The sequence below is a fragment of the Varanus komodoensis genome, unplaced genomic scaffold (assembly GCF_004798865.1).
Source record: "Varanus komodoensis strain SLA01 unplaced genomic scaffold, ASM479886v1 scaffold19, whole genome shotgun sequence".
NCBI classification, from domain to species: domain Eukaryota; kingdom Metazoa; phylum Chordata; class Lepidosauria; order Squamata; family Varanidae; genus Varanus; species Varanus komodoensis.
In genome coordinates, this window is record NW_025335550.1 from 14,061,308 (window position 1) to 14,084,818 (window position 23,511).

The window sequence follows — 23,511 nt, forward strand, 5'->3', positions numbered from 1 at the left end:
TTAATGTTTTGATCTTCTACCGAGAGATCATATCGAGCTGATTGTATATTGTCATCGGTTTATCACAAAATGAACAAAGCGATACCAAGGTAACACATTCACACGACGCTAACACAAACCCAAGTCATCTAGGTCAGGCGTCAGATGCTGCCTTTCTGGCTAACCGTAAAATTACACACGCTCTTATAAAATCACTCATGAACGGAAGGGTTCTGAGTCTCCCCGAGACGGCACTGCGTTCGCCCTTAATATTCCCCCGCACACACGCGCGCTTGCGCGCACACTGGCATCCCTTCCCGTAAATAGGAAAGGTTCAGACTTTGCCCGAAATTAAGCCGCACAGCTGCAAGCGCGGCCAACTTCGTGGCCCTGCCAGGGGCCTCCGAGAAAGCGAAACTATAAGTCCCACAAGCCAGTGCGCGCCCACCCAGGCCTCTCGCTCCGGCCCTTCCCTGCGCGCTGCTGCAAAAATGGCTGGCAGCGACGCTGGCCGCAGCAGCGACATCCCCGACTACGAGACGGTGGAGCTGAATTCTCGGGTGCTACACGTGGCCTCCATCGCTGCTCTCTGGAAGGAAAGGCTGCGCCCGGAGGAGCTGTCTCTGCAGCAGGCCGTGCTTGCGGACGACGACGCTGCGGTGGCCGAGGACTTGAACTGCACGCCGGAGATCGCGGCCGAGCTGAGGGCTGTGTGCAGGTAGCCGGAAGGGTCGCCCGTCCTGTCGTTGGCCCGTCTGGTTTCCGAGAAATGACTCTTGCGACGCGTTCCTTCAATCCTATGCGCGCTTACCTCGGAGTAGGCCCCACTGAACTTAGGCAGACTTCCGAGTAGGCACGCAAAAAATTGCGGCGTTGTATAGTTCCTAGCTCCGTTAAGACTGCAGTCATATGCACACGTCTACTTGGGAGCAAAATCCGTTGAGCTGTTTGAGACTTAATTTAGGAGCAGCCATGCAGGGGATTGGGCTGCAAGTGTGCAGTCTTATTCTTGCCTAACTAGTAAATCGGTCCCATTAAATTAAAAGGGATTTTATTTCTGAAAAAAGATGGGTTCTGGTTGCAATCTGCAGGGTAGATGCACCCCCATTCTGTGCGTATTTCCTGCGATAGAAGTCTTCTGGAGGACTCTCTCCTAAGCTAATTTGCATAGAATTGCAGCCTTTTAAAATAAAAGATTGTAATGCTACTGTACTTTGCGAGTAGTTCACATTGCATTGCGGAGATAGGAGAAATAATAATAGAATGACCCACAGACTGAATTCCCCAATTCTTTAGAACCCTTTTCTCCCTTCCCCTCCACCACCTGAGGTTTAAGGAACAGCTTGAAGAAATCAATGGAGAATTCAGGATTTTATCGTAGTTGTGATGTCCCAAATACGCTTTAGTAGCAACTAAAGGTGTATTTTGTGCTTTCTAGTGTAGTTCTTATTTCATATGAAAAGCTGTGGTGAGGGACTCAACACAGTTTAAAGTACACGCAGGTCAGGGTAGAACAAGGCTGCTCTATGGAATTGAAGGCAGGATTTAGGCTGAAGGAGTAATTTAAGTAGGCTGACTTTTACTGCAGCTTAAGGAGGATTTTCTTTCAATGACTTTTGGCTGGAAATCCAAACCAGTATTGGCACCAACTCTTACCTGCTTTCAGCCTTCCTCAGCCTGGAGCCCTCCAGATATTTTGGACTTCAGTACCCATCAGCCTGACCCAGCATGGCCAATGGTCAAGAATACTGAGAGCTGTGGTGCAAAACATCTGGAAACCACCAGGTTGTGCAATGTTGTGCTATATTACCAGTGGATTTCATTGCACAGTTACCATAGGTGCCTCTTAGCTTTGGTATAGCTCCATGTCTGCCACACTGGCCTAATAATACTGGACTACATTTGTAAAATGGTGTTAAGTCACTCTCTCAGCTTCCACTGCTCATCTGCAACACCCTCCTGCTGTCATAAGTCTTGTCCTCTTAGCTGCAGCCTCTTGCCCCACCTGCGGTATGCAGGATAGTAGGTTACATTTGAACTAGCAGGGCTACTTTTAGATGTTTTCACACAAGCTGTGAACTACTTTGCAGCATCGACTCTTCTCTTTGCCGCTATTGGACTAGCAAAGAGATTGGCATCACTCGTAGGATGCTCACTGTTAGTCCTTCAAGTTCTCTCGCCCTGCTGTTGCTTCCTGCACGTTTGCCTTCCCAGTGAGCAAGCAATGAGGCAAGAGAGGAGAAGAAACAGTAAGCTTCTTGCACCCTGTCTGCTGCCTCTGAGAGGTGGTACAGGTTGGGCTCTGCACAGGTGAATAATTAGGGAAATAGTGCCCAAGATGCACTAAGGCTTAAGCAGACAAGCCATGGCTTAAATTGCAGCGGTCATGCAAATCAGCCGCACTAAAACAGAGTGAAACAATTCAATGGACACATGGTAGAGATTGAAGCTAGTACTATGTCTGTATGCAGACACAAACACATATTGTATGGTATTTTCCATTCCAAATATATTTAGCAAATACCTTTGTTGGGTAAATGTAAATGAAGGCTAAGGATAGGAGTCTGAGAAAGTGCCGAAATGCCTTGTGGAATGGTATCCCTGCATTTCCTTCTGAGCGCTTGAAGTGATAGGACGGAGTATAAATGCATGTAATAACAATAAATAATAAAATAATAAACATGTAACTTGCCCTGAACTGCTTACATTATATATTCTCTGCTTTCTCCTACAGCAGTCAAAGAAATGTAATGAGAGAATGCTACATGTTATGGAGGCGGGGCGGGGGGGGCATACTCCTAGATGCCAATTTCTGTGGCAGTCTCATATTTCTTGTAACACATCATGCCCACTTCTCACAAGCAAGACGTGAGGAGCTAAGCCTGTTTCTCGACTGCAAGTAGTATTTATATGGTGAATTGTTCTGTAGAAAAACAATCAACACTGCACCTTAGAAATGCAGCATTTCAAATTTAGGCAAAGATACTTTCCCTCACATGCTAGTTTTCTGTAGTGAGGGAATTGCAGTTTTTGGTATGGAGAAGCATTCAACCTTGGAGTGGGCCCCCACCAGTTTGAAGGCGGGACAGTTGAAGAAATAGGTTCGCCTCCTTTTTCTATTTGTGAGAATTCAATTTAAATACAACGTCTGCATTTGTAATGTAGAAGGCCTGTGGTAGGAACAGAAATCTAACCTCTAATCATGAAATCACTTTCTTTCTAGCCGCCTGGGTCTGCTCTCAGCAAAAATGCAGATGGTCAGGCCTTCCTACATACTTTATATCATGAGCCTGTTCAGATGTAATAGCAGATAATTGTGGGTTACTAAACACACAGTTTGCCATCCTGTGTGCCACTGCTACTGTGAATGTGTGGCCTCTTACTGGCCTGGCTAGGCTTTGCTCCACAACATTTGAACTCAGATGGGTTGAACAATCCAAAATTAACCTAACAGCTAATTGTTAATTGTAGGTTGATTTACCCATGGTTAACCCTTAGTCCAGGTTCAGGAATCGCAGAGCGATCTCCAGTTAGGCTGATTAGTGCTTGATTTTTAAAGAGGCAGCAGCACTCACTATGGCAAATTTATTGTTTGCCACCATTACATGCATACTGAGCGACTGCTTTTCATGTGAAAGTAGATCTAATGTTTTTATTTGCTTGTTTGTTTCTAGAGTTGATGCACTGAAGAGCTCAGATAAAGAAGATACTGAAGTGATACGTGAAGACACTAACTTGATAACTCTTAGGTACACTGAATTTTATTCTAAGTGCAAGCCTAGTCAATTTTTTAAACTACTTTAATACTGTTATATTTTTTTGAGTGTTACTGAGTATGTAAATAAGAATCAGGAAAAAGATCAAGGCTGCATTCAAGTTTATATTATTAGGCATAGTTAATAGGGATATTATACAGTTTTGGAAAAAAAGCTGTGTGTGTGTGTGTGTGTGTAGCACTGAAAATGTACACAGTTTTGCATAATACAAGGGCCAGGGATGTGGAAGGAATCTGTTTTGGGGTGGAAATCCATTGGATTTCCTGGGCTCAGCTCCCTGGATCCCATTCTGCTTTGTCACAGCCATGAGTCCAGGTTCCTGGAGAGCATGCCCAGGGTTCATGTGATGCTTGCCAGGAACTGAGCCCAGCACAACCCCTGCGCAAGCAGCATCCCTTTTCCATATCATGTGCAGCAGCCTTTTGTTTGTGCTGTGTGTGGTGTGGTAGAAGGTTGCCAGTCCCAAAACCTTCATTCTGCAAATGTTCACAGACTTCCTTTCGGCTTAGCAGACCTTCTAAAATAGGGCCAAGGATGAAAGGAAGTCTGCAAATACTAGAGGGATGGTTCTGCCGAGCTTTGTCACAACACCAACAAGGACTGCAGATCCTCACAGTCTCCTTCCCATCAATCTGTAATCAACTGGGAAACTCTAATACTATATTATAGCCCCATTCTAAGTATTTATGTGGATGTTACATGCAGCCACAGTGCATTAAAATTGGGGGTGGAGATCTGTGAATGCCTCAGTTACTGGGGTAATATCCAGTGGGGTTCTGCTAATTCAAGGTTTGTAGCACTTGCAAAAAATCCATTTTGATTCTTACATGAGCCTCAAATTCAGTAATTGCTATTGTGCAAGCCCTTGTGCTCTTTGTGCAGTTTGTTCCACTGGCCAGTGGTTCAGCCACTGTTAGCAGAACACACAACCACAAGTGTGGCGGTGTTCAGCCACCTAGGGTCATGGTGCAGCCCTTCGGGGTTCCCTGGGCAGCCATACTACCTTTCTTCTGCCTGCTTGCCAACTGGTGTTTTTTGAAATATCTGTCTTAAGGCTTAGTTACTGGCAGTTAAAGCTTTAAGCTAAATGCGCTGGTGTTTTTTGCATATTTTTTAGCCCTTCCGCTTTTGTTTGTGGTAACCCACCTGCTACTGGAATGTAGCCACCCAGAGCTTTTCATGGCCCTTGGCTAAAAGAGGCTCAACATCCCTGCATTGATGGAACAAACTCTTGTACTTTTTCCATTAGTCTTAGGTTGCCTATGGCATTTTGTCTACGTGTCTCCATTGATTCAGAGGCTTCATAGACCACTGCATTATTCAGTATGTGACATGTTGGGAGACTGATAACTGCTGGCAGTTGCTGAACTTGTAAAGGAAAGGGGGGCAAGAATACTGAAACGGAGGACAAAGAGCCTGAAGGAAGAAAAAGGGGAGAACTGAGGGAGGAGAGTTAATGGTACTTTTTAAATTGAAAATCTGAGGTCTTCCTCCGCTTCAATTTTGGCAGATTTTGCTTATGTTAATCAGCTTTTTCTGAGTGGAAAACATCTGTTGTAATGTTGCCATTCAGCACTTTTCCCCTGTAGCTTTCCTAGAGTACGATAGAACATTGGTTATTTAAACTTCCCTCCTTAACCAGAACAACTTGGTTTCCCTCATTCAGCTTTATGCCAGTTTAATTGTAGGCAAACAGCACTCCAGTTCATCAAAACTTACGTCTATCCAAATATTACAGATCATGCATCAGATACGGGCCATGCGGTACAGAAACATATTACAGTGAACAGGTTTCCAAGAAACCTTCACCTGTCTTGCTTTAGGATGACTGTTGTAGGTGCTGCTTGCTCATGTTTAGATCAGTTTGTTTGTAATCCATACTATGCGAGTTTTGATGTGCCTTTTAAGTCCTACTTTTTACTGTTTAGATAAAATAGCATTTCCCCTTTTTTGTTTTGTTTTTCTCTGCTCTTTAGAATTAGGCAAAGGGCTCTGCAGAGGCGAGAAAAAAACATCAGTGTAGATCGTGCATGTAGACAAGAAACATTTATTTATGAGATGGTAAGACTTCTTTAGTTTTGCTGCTGTCCACCCTGTGTACCTAGGCTGGCTGGTAAACAAGTCTGAATACACAGTAGATTGTTGAATACCCTCTGCTATGGTCCTGTTCAGGCTGTATCCATGTGGCACCCCATGAGTTGTCATGTCAGAGGAGACTGTGTGGATTGAAAGCACAGTGCAAGGTCACCGGCTGTTGAGTTAGCACTAAAAGGAGCAGTGGTCAGCACACTCAAAGTGGACGCCCTCCTGTTGTTTTGGATACAATTCCGATCAACCCCAGCCAGATTGGGGAAGGCCTCCCTACACTATGGCAGTTAAAGAACTGTTTTATGCAAATATGCCATATGCATGCACTTTCTCTTCCCCTTGCACAATTTTATCAAGTTGCATCTTTTTCCTTACCTCCTTTAGTTGCCTTTTTTTGATACCAAAAAGCCAAAAGCATGTTGGCTATTCTCTGCAGGAACCTTGCTCCAACCCTGTAATTGTTTTGGTTGTTCTTTCCAGCTCTGTAATCCCATTTTTGAGAGCCAACATTTTGTGGATTTGGTAGAAGGTGGAGCAACTAAAATTATAGATGATATGACATTGCCAGTATCATAATCATTTTACATACATGCAATTTTAATTTTTGATCCCTGTCCCAGTAGTCTTTAGCATGGAATTTCTTTGTAAATTGATGGTTTCACACAATACCCTCAAGATCTCTTTTGTGGATGGTCACTGCTGGTTCAGACCCCATCAGTTACACTACACTGCTTTTAACGGATGTTAAGAGTTGCTGTAGCACCACCTGCATGGGAACTGCATTGCATATTAAATAGGACATTGCCTTCTGATCCATGTCTTCTAATCCATGATCTCAAAAGTCCAGGTTTTATATTCTTCTGATGTCACAAAACTTTGTCAACACCTTAAAGTTTAAGGTGCAATCCTGCACATATTTAGACAGAAAAAAAGTCCTGAAACCCCCAGCATTCTCCAACCATGTGTAAGATGTCTTGTGACCTTAGTTTTCTTAGGGTACATTTGGAAGATGTTGGAGAAGAAACTTAGTGTTGACCTTTTTATTTTATCCTAAGCAGAATATGAGGTTTCTTCTGTTTAGTTGTCAGGGCAATGGAATGGGATTTCCACACCTTGCACTCATTTAGGCTGGATGATTGCTGTACAAGATGATAGCTATTCCCAGTATCACTCACTAATTAATCTGGGTTCTGCTACTCCCATTATGTGGAACAATGCTGTCCTCCTATTAAATTTCTTTTTGAGTTGAAGAAGGTGGGACCATATTCTCTGGTAGGTGGCTGGATTCTCTGTCCACTTTTCTGATTTAGGAATATGGTGCTGTATAGTTCTGTGGTGTTGAATAGTTCTGTGGCTAAAAGAATCTGTCTGAAGTTCACTATATAAAAATGCTGGGAACCATGAAGATCATACAGTGGTGCGGGTTGCTGATGGACAAGGAAATAATTTAAATCTAAACACATTGTTTCTTGAGAGTATCTAGAGACAGTTAACTTAAGAACCACAAGGCATACTAAAAATTTCCAGTCTTATGCATGTATACTAAAATAGAATCATTTGCCAACATCTCTGTAACATACAGCTGTATCCATTCAAGGAAGTCCATCAGTGGAAAACCTTAATGAGAACCATTTTGGCATAAATCATGACATGTTTACAATGCTGTTTAATGCTTGCCACACTATTTAAAGAATGCATTCAAATAACTTTCTAATTTCTTGCATTATTAGGAGTCACATGCAATTGGAAAGAGGCCAGAGGATCCAAAAAATCTAGTCAAGGAGTCAGAACTTGTTTTAACCCTCAATATTTTCTACCCAGTTATATTTCAGAAGGTTGGTGGCTTCTTCCTCTTCCCCTGCTGCTGATTATTATTTTAAAAATTCATATACATTACACAATAAGAACAATATGTACTACATAGAACAATCAATGAAACATCCCTTCTTCATTACATTTATTTATTTGTTTGTTTATTTGTAGTGTTTATATCTTGCCCTTCACAAAGTCTCAGGATGGTATGAATGAGGCATTTCATACACGTATATTCATAACACATTATAAGATAAGTTGAACTGAGAAAACTGAGTTACCAATAGACACTTTTCTCTGGTTCATAAATGTTTTATAACTCGGGGGCATTTTGAATTGTAGAGGTGTTGTGTGAAGTTTGGGTTTCTTGGAGCACATCCTTGAACAAAATAGGGGCTGCTCTGAGTTTGAAGGCACAGTTTAGTTAGGCTTTTAAATCGATAAATGGAATCTGGACTGCTCAGCCCTACCTCTCCATCAAAAGCCCAACCTAAAGCCTTCACTGTGCATTCCTGGTCATATATGAGCACCACTGAGTTCAGTACTTCCAGATACATGCATTTAGGATCAGAGTTCTCCAGCAGAAAAGGGTTCTGCACTAGCAATGTGTGAACCATATCAGTCTGTTGCAGAGCCAGTGGCTGCAGGTGTTTCTACAAGAACAAGTAGACTTAATATTGAAGAGGCATCCTGTATTAAGGTGCAAGTTCTAGCAGAATACTGTGTTCTTTTACTACCAAATCTGCCACTATACCACACTGAATGAATACTGAGCTTACCTTACATACACTTGTTTAAACAAAAACGTTTGGGAAAGTGGCTTTGCATGCCAAAGGTCCCTGGTTCATTGCCCAGCATCTCTAAGTAGGAGTGGGAAAGGCTCCTATCTGAAACACTGGAGAATGGCTGCCAGTCAGTGTAAAAACACTGAGGTAGCTCAGGCTTAGAGGACCGTTCTCACCATCTGGACATCACAGTCTGGCCCTCTGAGATTTGCCTCCTTTCTTTGGCCTCACTCCTTTTGTTTGCTCACTGATCATTGGTGGTTTCCTGACTTTTGTGCAGTTTCCTCCCTTAATGTTTAGCCTTTGGCGGGAGAATGTGATGCTAAAATGGGCAGCTATTTTGGCCCTCCCCATTTTTGCCTTCAGCCTCAGCCAGCTCTGGAATGTGGCCCTGAGAGGTTCACTGGAATGGAATTTAGCGCTTGAACAGAGAGAAGTCCAGAGCTAGTTAGACCAATACGATTCAGATCAGCTTCCTATGTATTGTGCACACCCTCTGTGTTCTTCAGCTATCCATAAGCAGAGGGAGGCCAGTTTATAAATCTCATATTTGGTAGGCCCCAAAACTACAGTTTCCTCCCTGTGAGGAAACTAAAGGCCCTGTCCATTGGGTCTTCAGTAGCAGCAACAGAGTCAGCAATGCCTCGCTCTAGTTTTGATTGATCTTGGCTGTCTGTATCCTTTGCAGCATAAGCTCCGCAAGCCCTATCAGACATTGTTGGTTCTAGGTAGCCAAAAACTTACAGAGCTGAGAGATTCCATTTCCTGCGTCAGTGATCTTCAGATCGGTGGGGAGTTCAGCAATCAACCTAACCAAGCACCTGAAAGTATCAGCAAGGTACTATTACGTTTATTTCTGAAATGTTCTAAAAGTGGACTGTAATTCTACATTTGGTGAGACTGCACATCACACTTAGAAATGCTGATCCTTCTAAAACATGCTTAGCTGCTTCTGGAGGAGGCTTGTGAGGCTTAAAGCAGCTGTCTCACTTGAACATCAATGAAAAGCTTTACTAGAACTTAGGAAAGGTGTTTTTCTTTTTAAGTTAGCCCTTTTGTGGTTCAGAAAGGGTGTAGCATTTTAAGTGACCTCTTGTTAGGATTATCAGCTACTTATGTGTTTGCTATCTAGTTTTAATCAGGCCAGTCAGTTTTTATGAAAATACAATGAAGGTATATTTTGGAAGAAGAAAAAGTTTCTTTTTGAAAAAGCTGCAAGTACAGGACCATGGTGTTCTTAGAAGATCAAACTCAGTATTAACTTAAAGTAAATGCAGGCAGTCACCATTCCCCAAGGTGTCTGTCTGTCCGATGTGTTTGGTCTGTGTGATGTGCATTCAGACTTTACATTTTGGGTGTATATTTAAAATGTATGTGAGAGGTGTACACCTACTAAAACAGTATCTGAAAAGGCCCCTCAAAACATTATTCTATATGTGGATGACAGTTTGTATCAGTATTGCCAGACTGAAGCTTCCCTCTGGCTGCAAGAAGCAACTTCTGAATGTCACTGTGAAAGTAATTGTGGTAAAAAATACAGTGTTTTCAATCATGTTTGCCTTTCCCTTTCACTTGACTTCTGGCTTTTAGGAGAGCTCTTTGGCATATTAAGAAGACAATCAGAACAGCCTTGCCTTAGAGCACCGACTTTTGGTATGAATAATAAATATTCACTGGCTAGTCTTCATTTGGCAAATTGTATGACCATTGACAGTGCTGATTCAAGTCAGTAAAATGTTAATTGCCTTTTATGGAAGAACTGTAATTTTCTAACAAACATAAGAGGATATTTCATAGGATTCACCATCTTTTCCAGTGCTATCCAGCATCATGTTTTGTGAAAGGAAGATGTGTGCCATTAATGCACTTCTGCCAGATTTTAATGGCTGATGGATAAAAGTTTGCTTTTTCTGGCAGGCATGCATGGCTGTTTCTCAAATAATTTGGAGAAATGAACAATATTTCTATATTTTGTATATTCAGAGAATACCAATGTTATGACATGAAGTGGGATGACCAGCAGAAGCTTGAGAATTTTCTAATTGTTAAAAATACTTCAGTGTTCACTTCAGCTAAAAGTACATGCTGTAGTCATAACTAAGTGCCAAGTGGCAGTACAAAATGTTAATAAGTTCTTGATAAATAGAAAAATGAGTTCAACTTTTGGTTTTGTAACAACCCTTGGCAGGAGAAAAAAAAATCTTGGCTTCATATTCATTTTATTATAAAATTTCATATGCCGTTATCCAACAGGCACAAACCTTAATGTAAAGTCTTTTGTGCACCTGTGAACTGTTCTAGCATCAGCATGCCAGCTAATACTACTGGCATTCCACTAGCTTAGTTGAATAGTGGTTGCACCCCATCAGATATTGCCTGTACCCTCAAAGGATAACATCAAAATATACTTTATTGCATAAGATTAAAAAGCAGTTCTTGTTAATACAAAGGATAACATTGACAATGATTCGTAAATCGTAATAGTTAAATAGAAATGAGTATTTTCTAAACACTTTTGTTCTCAAAGACTTTGGGTCCTAATAGTCTAAAGTGAGAGCTTCCATATAAGTAACAACTTTCCTCTTCAAGTCTGAATGAGATGTTGATCTGGCAGGCATGTAAACCTGTTGAGCTTCTAGATAGTATGTAACAACCACATTCCAAAATCGAACATACTTATATCATTTCTCTGTAGATATAACCTCATATTTATATCCTGTACTGTAAACTAGGACTCATAGGCTTAATTAGTCCATTATTACAAAACAGCCCTCCTAAAATTAAAACCTATCCATCCAAAGGCTTAAACACATTCCTTTCAAGCTTGGCTAGGTGAAATTCTGGATCTATATCTTTAGTCAAATTTACTAAGGAAATTCTATAAATGATTCTAGAGAATATATATCAAGCTTTTTGATGTATGTATTGATTAGAAAGTGAAAACTTTAACTGCACTTTTGACCTCGAATATTACACCGGTTCATTGAGCAAATAACCCTTTGACTCAAGTGCTAGGACTTCTCCATCACTCTTTATGTGCTCTGGGGAGCATTTGTGTAGCAAGTTTCAGGGAATGTGTCCCAGGATCCTTTGTTGTAGGTGAGTCTCAGCCTTGGATTTTCATGTATTTCCAAAGAACAGAAGGTAACTAATAGTGGGGCAGCTACCAAGCATGCCAACAGCATCTTGATGAGGAGCTTGAGATGGGCCAGAAACATGCAGAAAATGTAAGCTCTTACCTTACATATATAATTACTGAACTAATACCTTCCCTTTCATTCTTCTCTGTGTCCTCCCTCCACCCCCACAGGATCTCTACAAGTCTGCCTTCTTTTATTTTGAAGGTGTTTTTTACAATGATAGCAGGTATGCAGAGTGCAGAGACTTAAGCAGGTAAAACACTTATATTTGCATATGTAAAATGGAACCATAGATAGGGTGGGAGTCAAAAAGGCTATTTTGCAAGTTAAGAGCAAATCGTATGGTTGAATTGGTGTGTTGGAATGTTACCAAGTTAGGACTGAACTAGCTACTACCTTGGCAAATGACGTAACAGGAACGGCTGAGAAAGCAATGGAGGCACTTTGGGGAGGATCCTCTTTACCTTTTTTTTCCCTCCCAGCTTGGATCTCTCTGGATTGCTTTGGGGCTGTTCTGTTCTATTTATTTATTGTAAGCCGGCCTGAGATGTTCTGTAGGGGATGGGATAGAAAAGCTTTTAATAAATTAATTTTGATTTCTGCTAGGGTAGGGAGGAGGGGACTTTAAAAACAAGGGGTGGCATTTGTAGGGAAGAATTGGCAGAAGCATTATTCTTAGCACCAATCTCCTGCGAATGCTTTCTGGCCTCTGAATTAATGTTATGTGGGACACATGGGTTTACGAATCCCATGTTTGTTCTCCAGAATATCTGTTTCTAATCTTACCTGTGTACAATGGTTCTGAACCTCAGGTGCATAGATATTATGGGACTCATTTCCTTTATCCTCAGCCAGCATGAATAACGGTCATGGACGATGGCAAGTATAGGGAATCCGTGGCTGGGAACTAGATGTCCTAGATACACTGGCAAGTACCTTGCTGCAGTTGTTTTTAGCTGGCCATAGCCTTCTGCAACTACAAAAACTTAACTGCCATGGAGAAAGAAAGTTGGGTAGAACCAAAGGATTCTCTTGCTGTTCCTTAGAAAACTAATAAAATTGACATTATGCACAACCCCTTTTGGTCTAATTGGTGTGTAGTTCTTACCAATCATATTGTTATGCTTTGGGGCTTATATAGTAGCTGAAACCATTCTGAAAACTTACCTTGCCTATATCTTGAGATAAAACGCTTTTGTTACCAAAAGAGACGCATTCAAGATCCATTATGGATATTTGGGTTTTGTCATGTTCTCTTTGCTTTACCACTTTTATCATAGAAAGCTTAGGAGAGCAGCAATAATATTGACAATAATAATTTCAGGACAATTATCGAGTGGGCAGAATCTCGCAACAGAGGCTATGAGAATCTTCAAGGTGTTAAAATGGAAGACTACACATTTAATGACTTGAACATCAAAATAGGCTTCCCGTACCTTTACTGTCACCAAGGAGACTGTGAACACATTGTTATCATCACAGATATCAGGTAAATATTCATGTGCAAGGCTTCCCCTTCGATTTGGGACCCTTCTCTGAACTTATTAAAGATTTCATTCCCAGTCCACCGTCAACACATGGTGATGCAGAAATTCTCATGTACAGTGGTGCACACCTGCTGTTGTCTACCTGAGGGGTTATACTGTTGGGTCATTCATCCATCAGTAAGCATTGGAAGAGGAAAAAGTGGGACACAATCTATTCCATCCTTTCTTCCCTCCTCCCACCATTTTTCATGTTTCTTTTCCAATGCCTATTGTACGTTCTCTGACTATAGAGCATGCTTTGGCTTACTCGACTGTTTTGGGAGAGATGGAAGTTGCCCCTTTAATGTTAAAGAAAATAAAGCTGTTTATACTCCTGCATACTTTAGGGTTCCCCCAAGCTTGCAGATACGTTGTTTCCATGTTGGCTTTACTGCAGCTGGTGCTTGCCACTGGATTTTGCTATTACCAGTGTGTTAGAACAGGATATACCTGATTGTGTTATCAGGTCTGGAAGAAGGGAAATATCTACCCCTCCCCCTTTGATTCATTGCTTCTGTCAGCAGGACCTCAGTCAAAAGGCATTTGAATTGATTTTATTGAGATTTTAATGTTATTTCCATAGTTAAATTCACAAAAGTCCATTTGAACTTCAGCCAAAAACCAAAAATATAAATGCTCCATAGCAGTATCACGATTGGCTGTATCCATCATGGACTGGATCTTTGCCTTTCCATGAAACATCCTTTGTATCCAGGAACAACCTGTAATAAGCCCAGGGCTGCTGGTTGCTTTTCCAGCAGTCCCTCTTGTTGGCTTTTATCTTAACACACCACACTGTTCAATTCCTCAGTCTTCCTTACTCTCTGACACAGACCTATTAAGATGCTTATTCAGTCCAACCTGCGTGATGTTGGTAAAGGGAGCAAGCAAAGGATTTCTTTTCCCCAAGGAGGTGAACTTTCTGTACAGCAGATGCTTTACTGACCTGTGGCCTGACTCCTTGCCCTGGCCAAGAGTTGCTTTAGCATCAGCAGTGTTGTTCCTGCTCCCTCTCATGTCATGTCTTCCTCTGTGCTTCCTTTTTCCAGTCACCTTGAATTTCCTCCACCATCATTGTTGTAGTTTCGCCTGCATGTCCTTCCTCCACCCTCTCCCCTGCCTTCCTTTTATCCTTCCCCCTTTTTTCTTACTCCCTTTCTTCCCTGCCACACTTCAGGCATTACTAAGTTTGGCTGGGATAGCAAGCAAGCTGCAAGTGGGCAAAGCAGGTGATGTGATGTGAGAGAGACAAGGCGTCTCTCTCTCTCTCCGTAGCCACTCTGTCCTTGCCAGTCGTGCTGACCTGAGAGCCTCTAGGCAGCAGCCCTGAGGCTAGGTGCAGCTCCTTGGGTGCCTGGTAAGAGAAAGGCAGCAAGCCCTGCTTGACCCTTCACAGATTGCCATCCTAAATGCTGATGAGAACAAAGCAGCTGAGCTCCCTTGTTCATACATCCAGATTGGGATGATGAGGAACTCCCCACACATTTAACATGGGGCTTCAGTGACTGGAAGAAAGGATCTAGTTACTCCTTGGAATCATTCCCAGCTCTTGTACCTTCCAGTAGATGGGAGCTGGTTCTGAGAACATGCTGAAAACATTAGATTTCTTGGAAATATTCACCTATACTTAGTACATGATCTCATAAGAGGGGGCAAAATGGCTTGCAATTTGCTAGTGTGTGTGGTTAGATTCTTTGGATGGAAGCTAGGAGACCTGGGTCTCCTGCTATTGAGCACCCTCTGTTGCTTCATTTTGGATGTGTAAGAGGCATGCTGCACACTGTAACCTTTGTTGGTGCCTACATGCAGATGATAAGGATGATGATGGTGCATAAATAGGACATGAGTGGTGTAGTCTGGCTGCTCCCTTATGTGATCTTTCTCTGTAAGGCTCATTCATCGAGATGACTGCCTGGATAGAAGCCTCTATCCTTTGTTAACGAAGAAGCATTGGCTGTCGACCAAGAAATGCTTTGTATGCAAAATGTACACAGCTAGGTGAGTGATCAGATGGATATTTCACCTTGATGAACTGCGTATTTGCATATATTGTGCATTTCTCTTAGTGTTTACAGTTGCTAGATGGTGTCAAAACAAATAGATTAGAAATACCATCTGCAGTTGGTTACTATCAGTAAGCAGTGCCCCAATTGTTTTAAAAAAATGGTTATATCCCATGTTTGGCCTACTTAGAGTAGATCTGTTGAATTAAAGCAAGTTTAGTTAGTCATGTAATCAAGTAAAACTAAAATTGTATACCATCTACTGCATGATCTATCCAAAAGTTTGCTTTATATATGAAGGACTGTGGTTTTGGTTTCACTGCTTGAAATGCTGTCTGTTACAAAAATTACTGTATTGTATAACTTTCAAGAATTGACTGAAACAATAATTCTGAAACTCTGGATAGACATCCTTACAAAGAAGACATAAGAGTCATGTTTGTTTATAGAAAATGCCTCACTTTGTTAACATTATTCCTGATCTTTTTTCAGTCATTACTACTATTAATTTTATAGGCTGATAGAAAAACTTGCAGACTAGTAAATTTTGTAGTTTTATTTGCAAGTTTTTAAATTATTTGCAAACAGATTGATTAGAATTAGTAAGATCATTTCAAATAAAATAGCCATGTGTTATAGGACTTCATTTTCATTCTAGTAAAACCCTAATGGGAAGGTTTTATTTAAGGTAAACCTGGGTATAGACTAATGATTACAGGAGAAATGTAGTAAATTAAGTCTCATGTCTGCAGCATTCCCACAGTCCACCAGGGAGGTTACCCAATCAAAAAAATGAAATCAGATTAGTCTGGCAGGATTTGTTCTTGACAAATCAGTGTTGACTTCTAGTAATCACTGCATTGTTTTCATGGTGTTTGCAGAGCTTTATAATCTACCTAGAATTTTCCCAGGGATGGGTGTCAGACTGACTGGCCTATAGTTCCCAACTTCTTCCTTTTTTTCCCTTCTTGAAGAAGGGGATGGCGTTAGCTCTTCTCCATTCATCTGGCAGTCTCCCATCCTCCATGATTTCTCAAAGATAACAGAAATGCTTCTGAGAGTTCTGCCAGTTCCTCCCCTCCACCCAGAACACCTTCTTTATCCCTTCTTACAACAGTGGAGATTATGCCAGCAGACAGTTCTTTCCACACCAGCTATGGGAGGGGAAGATGATCCCAGCACAGTTTCCCAATTATATAGGCCACCTTGGGTTCCTCAGAAGAGGAAGAAACATTGGCTTTAAACACAATGTAGTCAACTTATATGAACCCTGTTCAGAAGGTAGATCTCAAATAAAACTGGCTATTGGTTTGTGTAATAGTAGCATTTCTTTGCTTTGACACTTACAGATGGGTGACCAATGAAGACAGCCTTGCTCCACAAGACCCCTCTTTCTTTTGTGATGTCTGCTTCCAAATGCTTCATTATGATGAAGAAGGCAACAAATTGGGAGAGTTCCTTGCCTTTCCTTATGTTGATCCAGGGATTTTCAATTAAAGTGCAAGAAAAAAGATGTTCCACTGCTGGAATATGTCCCATCAAATCACATGGTCAAAAGTGGCCATACCCGGGGGGGGGGTCATTGTGTGTGCATGGGGTAGATATGCACCCCATGAATGCCATATGTTGTGTGTTTGTAAGTTATTGTGATCCTTGCCAGCACGATCAGGAGTATCTTGGGTCTGGACTACATATTATGCTAAGTATGCTTTTTAGAAAGCTGGATACTTCTATTTCAAAGGAAAAGATTAGGTGGCTTCCTGCCAAAAAATTATACTAGCTGTCACCTGCCTTCACAGGTGCTATTTATTGCACCTTCCATAGTTACCTGACTGTGAAAGTGCATTCTACAATAAGCTAGTTCACTGTTTAATCTGCCACTTATCTCTGGGTTTATCATCCTTGCAATCTTTCTGAACCTTTTCTAACATTCAACATCCTCCTTCAACTTGTTTTTAACTTAAAAAGGAAAGCTGAGTTTCCCCATTTCCATTCCAACTGCCACACCATTTTGTTTACCTAGCTGCCAAAATGCAGGCCTCTTCTCAGGGTCCTCAAAAATGACCGGAGGTGGGTGGGGGGGAGACAGGGACGGAATAACAGTGTCTGACTAGGCATGCCTGGAACAGTACTTCATTTCCCCGTACACTGTTGGTGAGCAAGTCCAAGGGTCGCATCACTCCTGTCTTAATGGATGTTGCCATGTTTGCTTTTTAAGTGTTCTTACTAGAAAATCTTACCAGATTGTATTTGAAATTTAAGTTTCATGACATTAAACCTAGCCCTGTAGAAATGGTGAGAACTGAAGGTCTTATTGACATGTCTCTCCCTTTCAGGAGAGGATCAAGTGCTGGGTTTCATAAAAGCCAGTTTTCCTCTCTGTGAGAGATTTGAAATTCCTGAGCAGAACATACTGCACTGAACATGCTGCTCCCTGGATTTAATTTTGATTTTTGACAATCTGTTATTCTGCAGGTACATCTCTTCTTTTGTAAATGTGTTTATTTATATATGGATTTGTATGTTCCACATGTTCCTTTTATGTTATTGTACTGATGTTTTGATTTTTTTAAATATAAACACTTTAACACTGTATCTGAAGTTTGGATTTTTTTCCTGTTCAGTATTCATTTGCTTGACATGATTATTTCATATTAGGGAACTGCAGCCAGAGATTGGCCTCCTTTTTCTAAATCATTGTATGGAATTCAGACTTCTTCCTATTCTATCCATATGTTCCTAATTTCCTTTTCTACAATCTCATTCAGTCGACGTATCTTCATAGCCTGTGTGTCTTTTCTCCAAACCCATATGTAACAAACCTGTCAAGGATTCCCAGTTCCCCCAGCCAACTGGGCAAAATCCCACCCAGTATTTCTCTGGTCCCTCAATCCAGGACCAGTCACTGGATTCGGCACATATCAGCCCAAACTTGGTGAACACACACGTTTATTTAAAAGGATAAAATGTAAGAGTGGAGGGTGCTAAAACATACAATCTAATGAAAGAGTATTGTGCTGATGGGCAGCTTTATAACATAAATTTAATGGGATACAAGCAGGGTAGAATAGGGGAAGGGGAAGTTGGACAGCAGCAACAACACAGTTAACAGCCAACCAAGAAACCCCAACTCCCAGGGCCTTATTAGCCCACTCATACTAGAAAATAAAGCTGACTCTATCCTTAGCTATGCACCAAAGTTCTACCTTCAGCAGTATCAAGATGCACAGGGCTTCACAGCATTCTTCATCACAGCCAACAGATAGTAGTGTGGAACCTTCCAGAAGAGGAACAAAGGCCCTTTTCCTGGCTTGTATTCTCCCCATCCATAGCACAGGTCAGCTGACCCAGGGGCAGCAGCCCATCTCCCAATTGGGGGGGGGGGGGGACAAACCACTCCAAGTGTTGGTCATTAACCAGTTACTGCTGTTATCCCTGGCATCCTTGAGGCCCATAACTTAATTCCCAAAATATATCACCAAGGGAGGAGGATGCCTCTCAAGATCTTGGGTGCCAGATTGCTGCATTGCTGGCACCTGGGTTTATAACAGTTAATTTGTTACAGAGTTAACCCTTCCCTTGTTCCCAGTGGGCCAAGGAGCTGATCCACATTACAAAATACTTCATGTTTTTCCTTCTCTAATAAGTTCATTGCCTCTTCCACCCTTTTTCTTTTATATTCCATAATTATCCTTACTGACTTTTAGTTAGTCCCTTCCTTTAATTTGCCTATTCGGCCTTTTAAACCTGTTTTCAGTTCCTTTAGGGCTTAATTAAATGCCTGTTTCAGATTAATTTCTCCCTCCTCAAATGCCTTTAGCACATATTTCTCAGTGTATGAGGTTTTTCCCAGGCAAACTAACTTTTCTATTTATTTATTTATTTTTGCAGAAATGGTGAATGGGACTATCATCAAAACTATCTGAAATTTCTTTTATTTGACAAATAGACTGTTACTTGAAGTTTCCTTCTCTCAGCTGCCTGATCTCTATAACCCAGAGACAGGCAATAGAGCAGAAAGTGGTATTTCCCCTTCGTACTACCCTTAGAATACTGGATCTTATTCCTACTTTTTCCTGTCAAATACTATTGAATGAAGTTCAATCAGGAAAGTGGACAAAAAACGGCCCCACTAGCAAAAATGCAAGGCAGGAGGGTGTTTCCTGCTGCACAGCATAGAAGGGACCTCTTTGTAAGCCTCTGAGTTTGGGGGGTTATGATCAATGGAATAGGATTGTCTCATTAATTGCTTGGAAAAAAGAAAAATTAATATCACAAGGTTTTAGCTATGTTATGCTTTATCAGTCCTTTGATCTTGCATTCCATGGATTTTTACATTTAATTATATTCTCTTACACACTGTTTCTGAGGATGTCTTTGTTTTACATTTCAAGAGAGTGGTGGTAGCTCATTTATGATCAAATATGTTGGACCATTTTAGCATAATTTGAGTTATTAATGGACATTCTAAATGTCACCATTTGAGACCATCATGTTTATTAATTCTGACCTTTCCCAGACTTACACAAACTTTAATAGCTTTCCCATCAAATCATGCTGAAAGCATTTGATGGTTCATTATGGCCAATGAAGATGAATTGGTGGATCCCCAGAAATAGAACATCTGATAATCTTATCTAAGGGTGTGTCCCTCATATGCATTACCACATATACATTATCGCTTTGTGTGTGTCTGCGGGGGTGGGAAATTTATCTGGGTTGCAACCTGAATGTGTCTTAAGAAATACATGTTATCTGCCGTCTGATCAACATAGCCAAGTGACCCAGCAGTTTGCTTTTCACCTTAGCAGCTTTAAACATGGCTAAAGCTCTAACAGTTGTCACAGTTCTTTTTTTTTTTATTCCAGTAAATCCTGTATGGGTTTTATTAATGGCTTTTGGCTTGCAAATAAAAGACATGACAGAAGCTGTACTATTTGTCAGCAGCCTTTCCTCTTAAAATGTTTGTAAACTGTCTCTGCTGATAATGTAGCTCAGCTAACAGAAGGACTTAGATTTGTGATGGGCAATAGCTACCAAAATTTGATGATCCTTCATTTGCTAATAAAATATATATCTAGAAATCAAAATGGAACTGTCCAATGCAACATTAAAACTGAAAGCATGGTTGAAGCTTTTCCTTTCCTTTCGGGCATGGACAACAGAATGACTGTCTCAAGGAACTAAAGTAGAATATGTTGATACCAAGAAAGCTATCACATGCAGCCTCCCATATGCTCCTTGCCTTCATTAAGAATTAGTGGATCAGAACACAGATCATACTAGAACCAATTTGTAATTGAGTCCTTCTGAGGTTGCAATTTGGAGGCAAAACCAAATTTTCATTTTTAAGCATGCAAAAGGAACTGCTGCAACCACAGCAGCCATGAGGCCTAGGAGTTAAACAGTAAAAGCCAGAACTTAGGTATTCAGCTGTACTGTGGATGCCACGTCCTGCAAGGTATGTAAATTAACCTGGGACAGGAACACTGAAATGGAATCCAGGATGGCCCCATTGAACTGGATCCTTTGAGAGGAATTCAAACAGGGCTTTTCCATGTTGACATGGAGGTTGAGGGCATATAGAAGTCTCATTTTGAACAGGAGGGCATTGAATTATTTGCCTCTTCATTGTACCACTGAGAACTAGTCATCCACATATGGGTAGAGCTCTGCGCCCTTGTCCACCATGAAAAATAGCAAATATGTTCATGTCAGTTTCTCATTTTCCAGCCTTCAGTCCATCCTGCTTTATGCTGGGTCTGCAAATAATTCTCTGGCCACCAGATGTCGGGAGTGGGGGGGTAGGTTTGGGCCCTTGTTTAATTTGTTTGATTTTTGTTATTAATTAATGTAGTGAAATTTCATGATGCTTGTATTCTTCTTTGTATACTGTATTTTTTGTATTTCATGAATTGCTGTAATCCACACAGAGAGCTTTGGCTATTGGGTTGTATAGAAATCAAATCAGTGTGGATGGTCTGTAGTCATGCTGTTAGCTGTTCTAAGCTGCTCTCCATACTGATGGTTACATTCAATCTCACCACAGTTGTGAGTGGCTGGTATAAGGCTAAAAGAGAGCTTTCTAGTACTTTGAACATCAGAGGGGGAGAGATCCCTGATTTCTTCTTCAGAGGATGATATGCTTGGAGCTGCCTTAGTACCAAGCAAAGAGGCATGAGTCACACAGGAGCACTGGGAAGCAGTGGAGGTGGGAAGTACTGTTGAGCATATCGTAGAAACAGAAACATAGAAACAGAGAGAGTCAGAAGGGGTCTCCCAGGCCATCTAGTCTGACCCCCAGCTTCAGCCAGCTTCGCTCACAACATGCCCACTATGTGCATCTCCAGCCTTTCCTTGAACATCCTCACCGATGGGGCCTCAACAACCTCTTGTGGATGCCCATTCCACACCCTCGGGGTCCTAACTGTCAAGAAGTGTTTCCTGGCATCTAAATGGAACCTTGGTTCCCTGAGCTTTTCTCCATTGGAGCGCATCCTGCCTTCCTCTGCAGGGGAGAACAGGTCTCTACCCACCTCCGTGTGACATCCCCTCATACCTGTATGTCTCCAGCATATCCCCTCTGAGTCTCTTCCCCAGGCTGAAGAGACCCAGTTCCTTCAGTCTCGCCTCACACGACATCCCCTGCAAACTGGCCACCAACCTTGTGGCCCTACGCTGCACTGACTCCAACCTGGCTATATCCTTTCTGTAATGAGGGGCCCAAAACTGAGCACAATACTCCAGTTGCGGGCGCACCAGAGTCATATAGAGTGGTAGTAATACCTCTCTTGATCCAGAAGCCACACTTCTGGCTATGCAACCAAGGGTGGCGTTCGCCCTCTTGACCACCGCATCACACTGCTGATTCATGTTTAGCCTGCAGTCAACCAGCACCCTGAGCTCTCCAGCCACCTGTCCCCCAACCTGTACTTATGACACCTATTCCTATGCCCCAAGTGCAAGACCTTGCTCTTATCCACATTGAACGCCATCCTGTTGTCTCCTGCCCACTTCCATAGTCTGTCCAGATCCTTTTGGATCTCGAGTACCTGCTCCTCAGTTGTGGCCAATGCTCCAGTTTTAGTATCGTCTGCAAATTTGATCAGCAGACTGTTCACCCCTTCTTCCATGTCATTTATGAAAAGATTAAACAGTGCTTTGGTGTATCCCAAAACTCCTCAGTTTCTCAACCAGGATATCATGGGGCACTTTGTCAAAGGCCTTGCTGAAATCCAGATATACCACATCCACTGCATCCCCTCCATCTAACCATCTCGAAACCTTGTCATAGAATTCCACAAGGTTTGTCTGGCAGGACCTGTTTTTGCGGAAGCCATGTTGTGTGGCTGTCAGCCTCCCTTCCCTATCTAGCATCACTAGATCTCTCTCTATTATGAGCCTTTCCATTGTTTTTCCTACAATGGACATAAGGCTAACCGGTCTGTAATTCCCCATGTCCCTTCTACTACCCTTTTTGAAAACTGGGACCACTGATGCCATCCTCCAGTCCTCTGGAACTTCACCCGTTCTCCACGAGGCCTCAAAAATGGAGGCCAGTGGGCATGAAAGAACCCCTGCCAACTCTCTAAGTACTCTCGGGTGTAACCTGTCAGGGCCTGGCGCCTTTGTAATGTGCAATGCCCTGAGGAGCCCCTCGACTTCAAGGGGGGTGACTCTAATCTGTGCCCCTAAATCCCCAGCCTCATCTAATCTCCTATGCGGATCTCCCCCATCCTGCTTTGGGGAGAACACAGAGGCAAAATAGTCATTCAACATCTGTGCCTGTTCCCTCATATCATTCACTGGATCTCCTTCCTCCTTATTTAGTGGTCCCACTACTTGTCTCCCATTCCTCTTCCTCTTTACATGCTTAAAGAAGCCCTTTTTGTTGCTCTTGATATTCTTGGCAAGTCTCATCTCATAATCAGCCTTAGCCTTGCAAAGAATCCTTCTGCAACGGGCCTCCTCCTCCCTTTTGTCTATTTGCCCCAGTACCCATTTCCTACGGAGGTTCCTCCTTTGTCTAATCCCTCTAACCACCTCCTTTCACATCCATGGCGGCACTCTCCTCAGCTTCCCCACCTTACTAACTAGAGGTATTGTCAAGGCTTGCGCCTTCAAAACCTCCCTTTTGAGTGCCATCCACCCCTCCTCAACTCGCTTACCTTCCAGTAACCTATCCCAGGAGACTTTCCCCAGTCTGGCCTTCAGCTGGCCCTCTTGAAGTCCCAGCTTCTAGTGCTCGACCTGCTGCACGTCCCCAGTCCCCTGATCTCAAAGCAAAGGATGGAGTGATCACTCACATCCAGAGCTCCCCTGATCTGTACTTCATCTATCAGTTCCTCTCTATTGGTTAAGACCAAGTCAAGGATGTTTTCCCCCCCTCGTTGCCTCTCGGA

At 42.1% G+C, this 23,511-nt stretch overlaps 1 protein-coding gene across 1 annotated transcript; it reads left to right on the plus strand.

The window, feature by feature from the left end:
- The first annotated feature begins 418 nt into the window (after positions 1-418).
- On the plus strand, positions 419-17,704 carry SNAPC3 (small nuclear RNA activating complex polypeptide 3). Its single transcript, XM_044427887.1, has 9 exons — positions 419-697; positions 3,654-3,728; positions 5,732-5,816; positions 7,574-7,678; positions 9,129-9,278; positions 11,751-11,833; positions 12,905-13,069; positions 14,997-15,104; positions 16,459-17,704. The coding sequence occupies exons 1-9, from the start codon at positions 471-473 to the stop codon at positions 16,604-16,606; spliced, it is 1,146 nt and encodes a 381-aa protein (XP_044283822.1). The 5' UTR covers positions 419-470; the 3' UTR covers positions 16,607-17,704.
- The last annotated feature ends 5,807 nt before the right edge of the window (positions 17,705-23,511 follow it).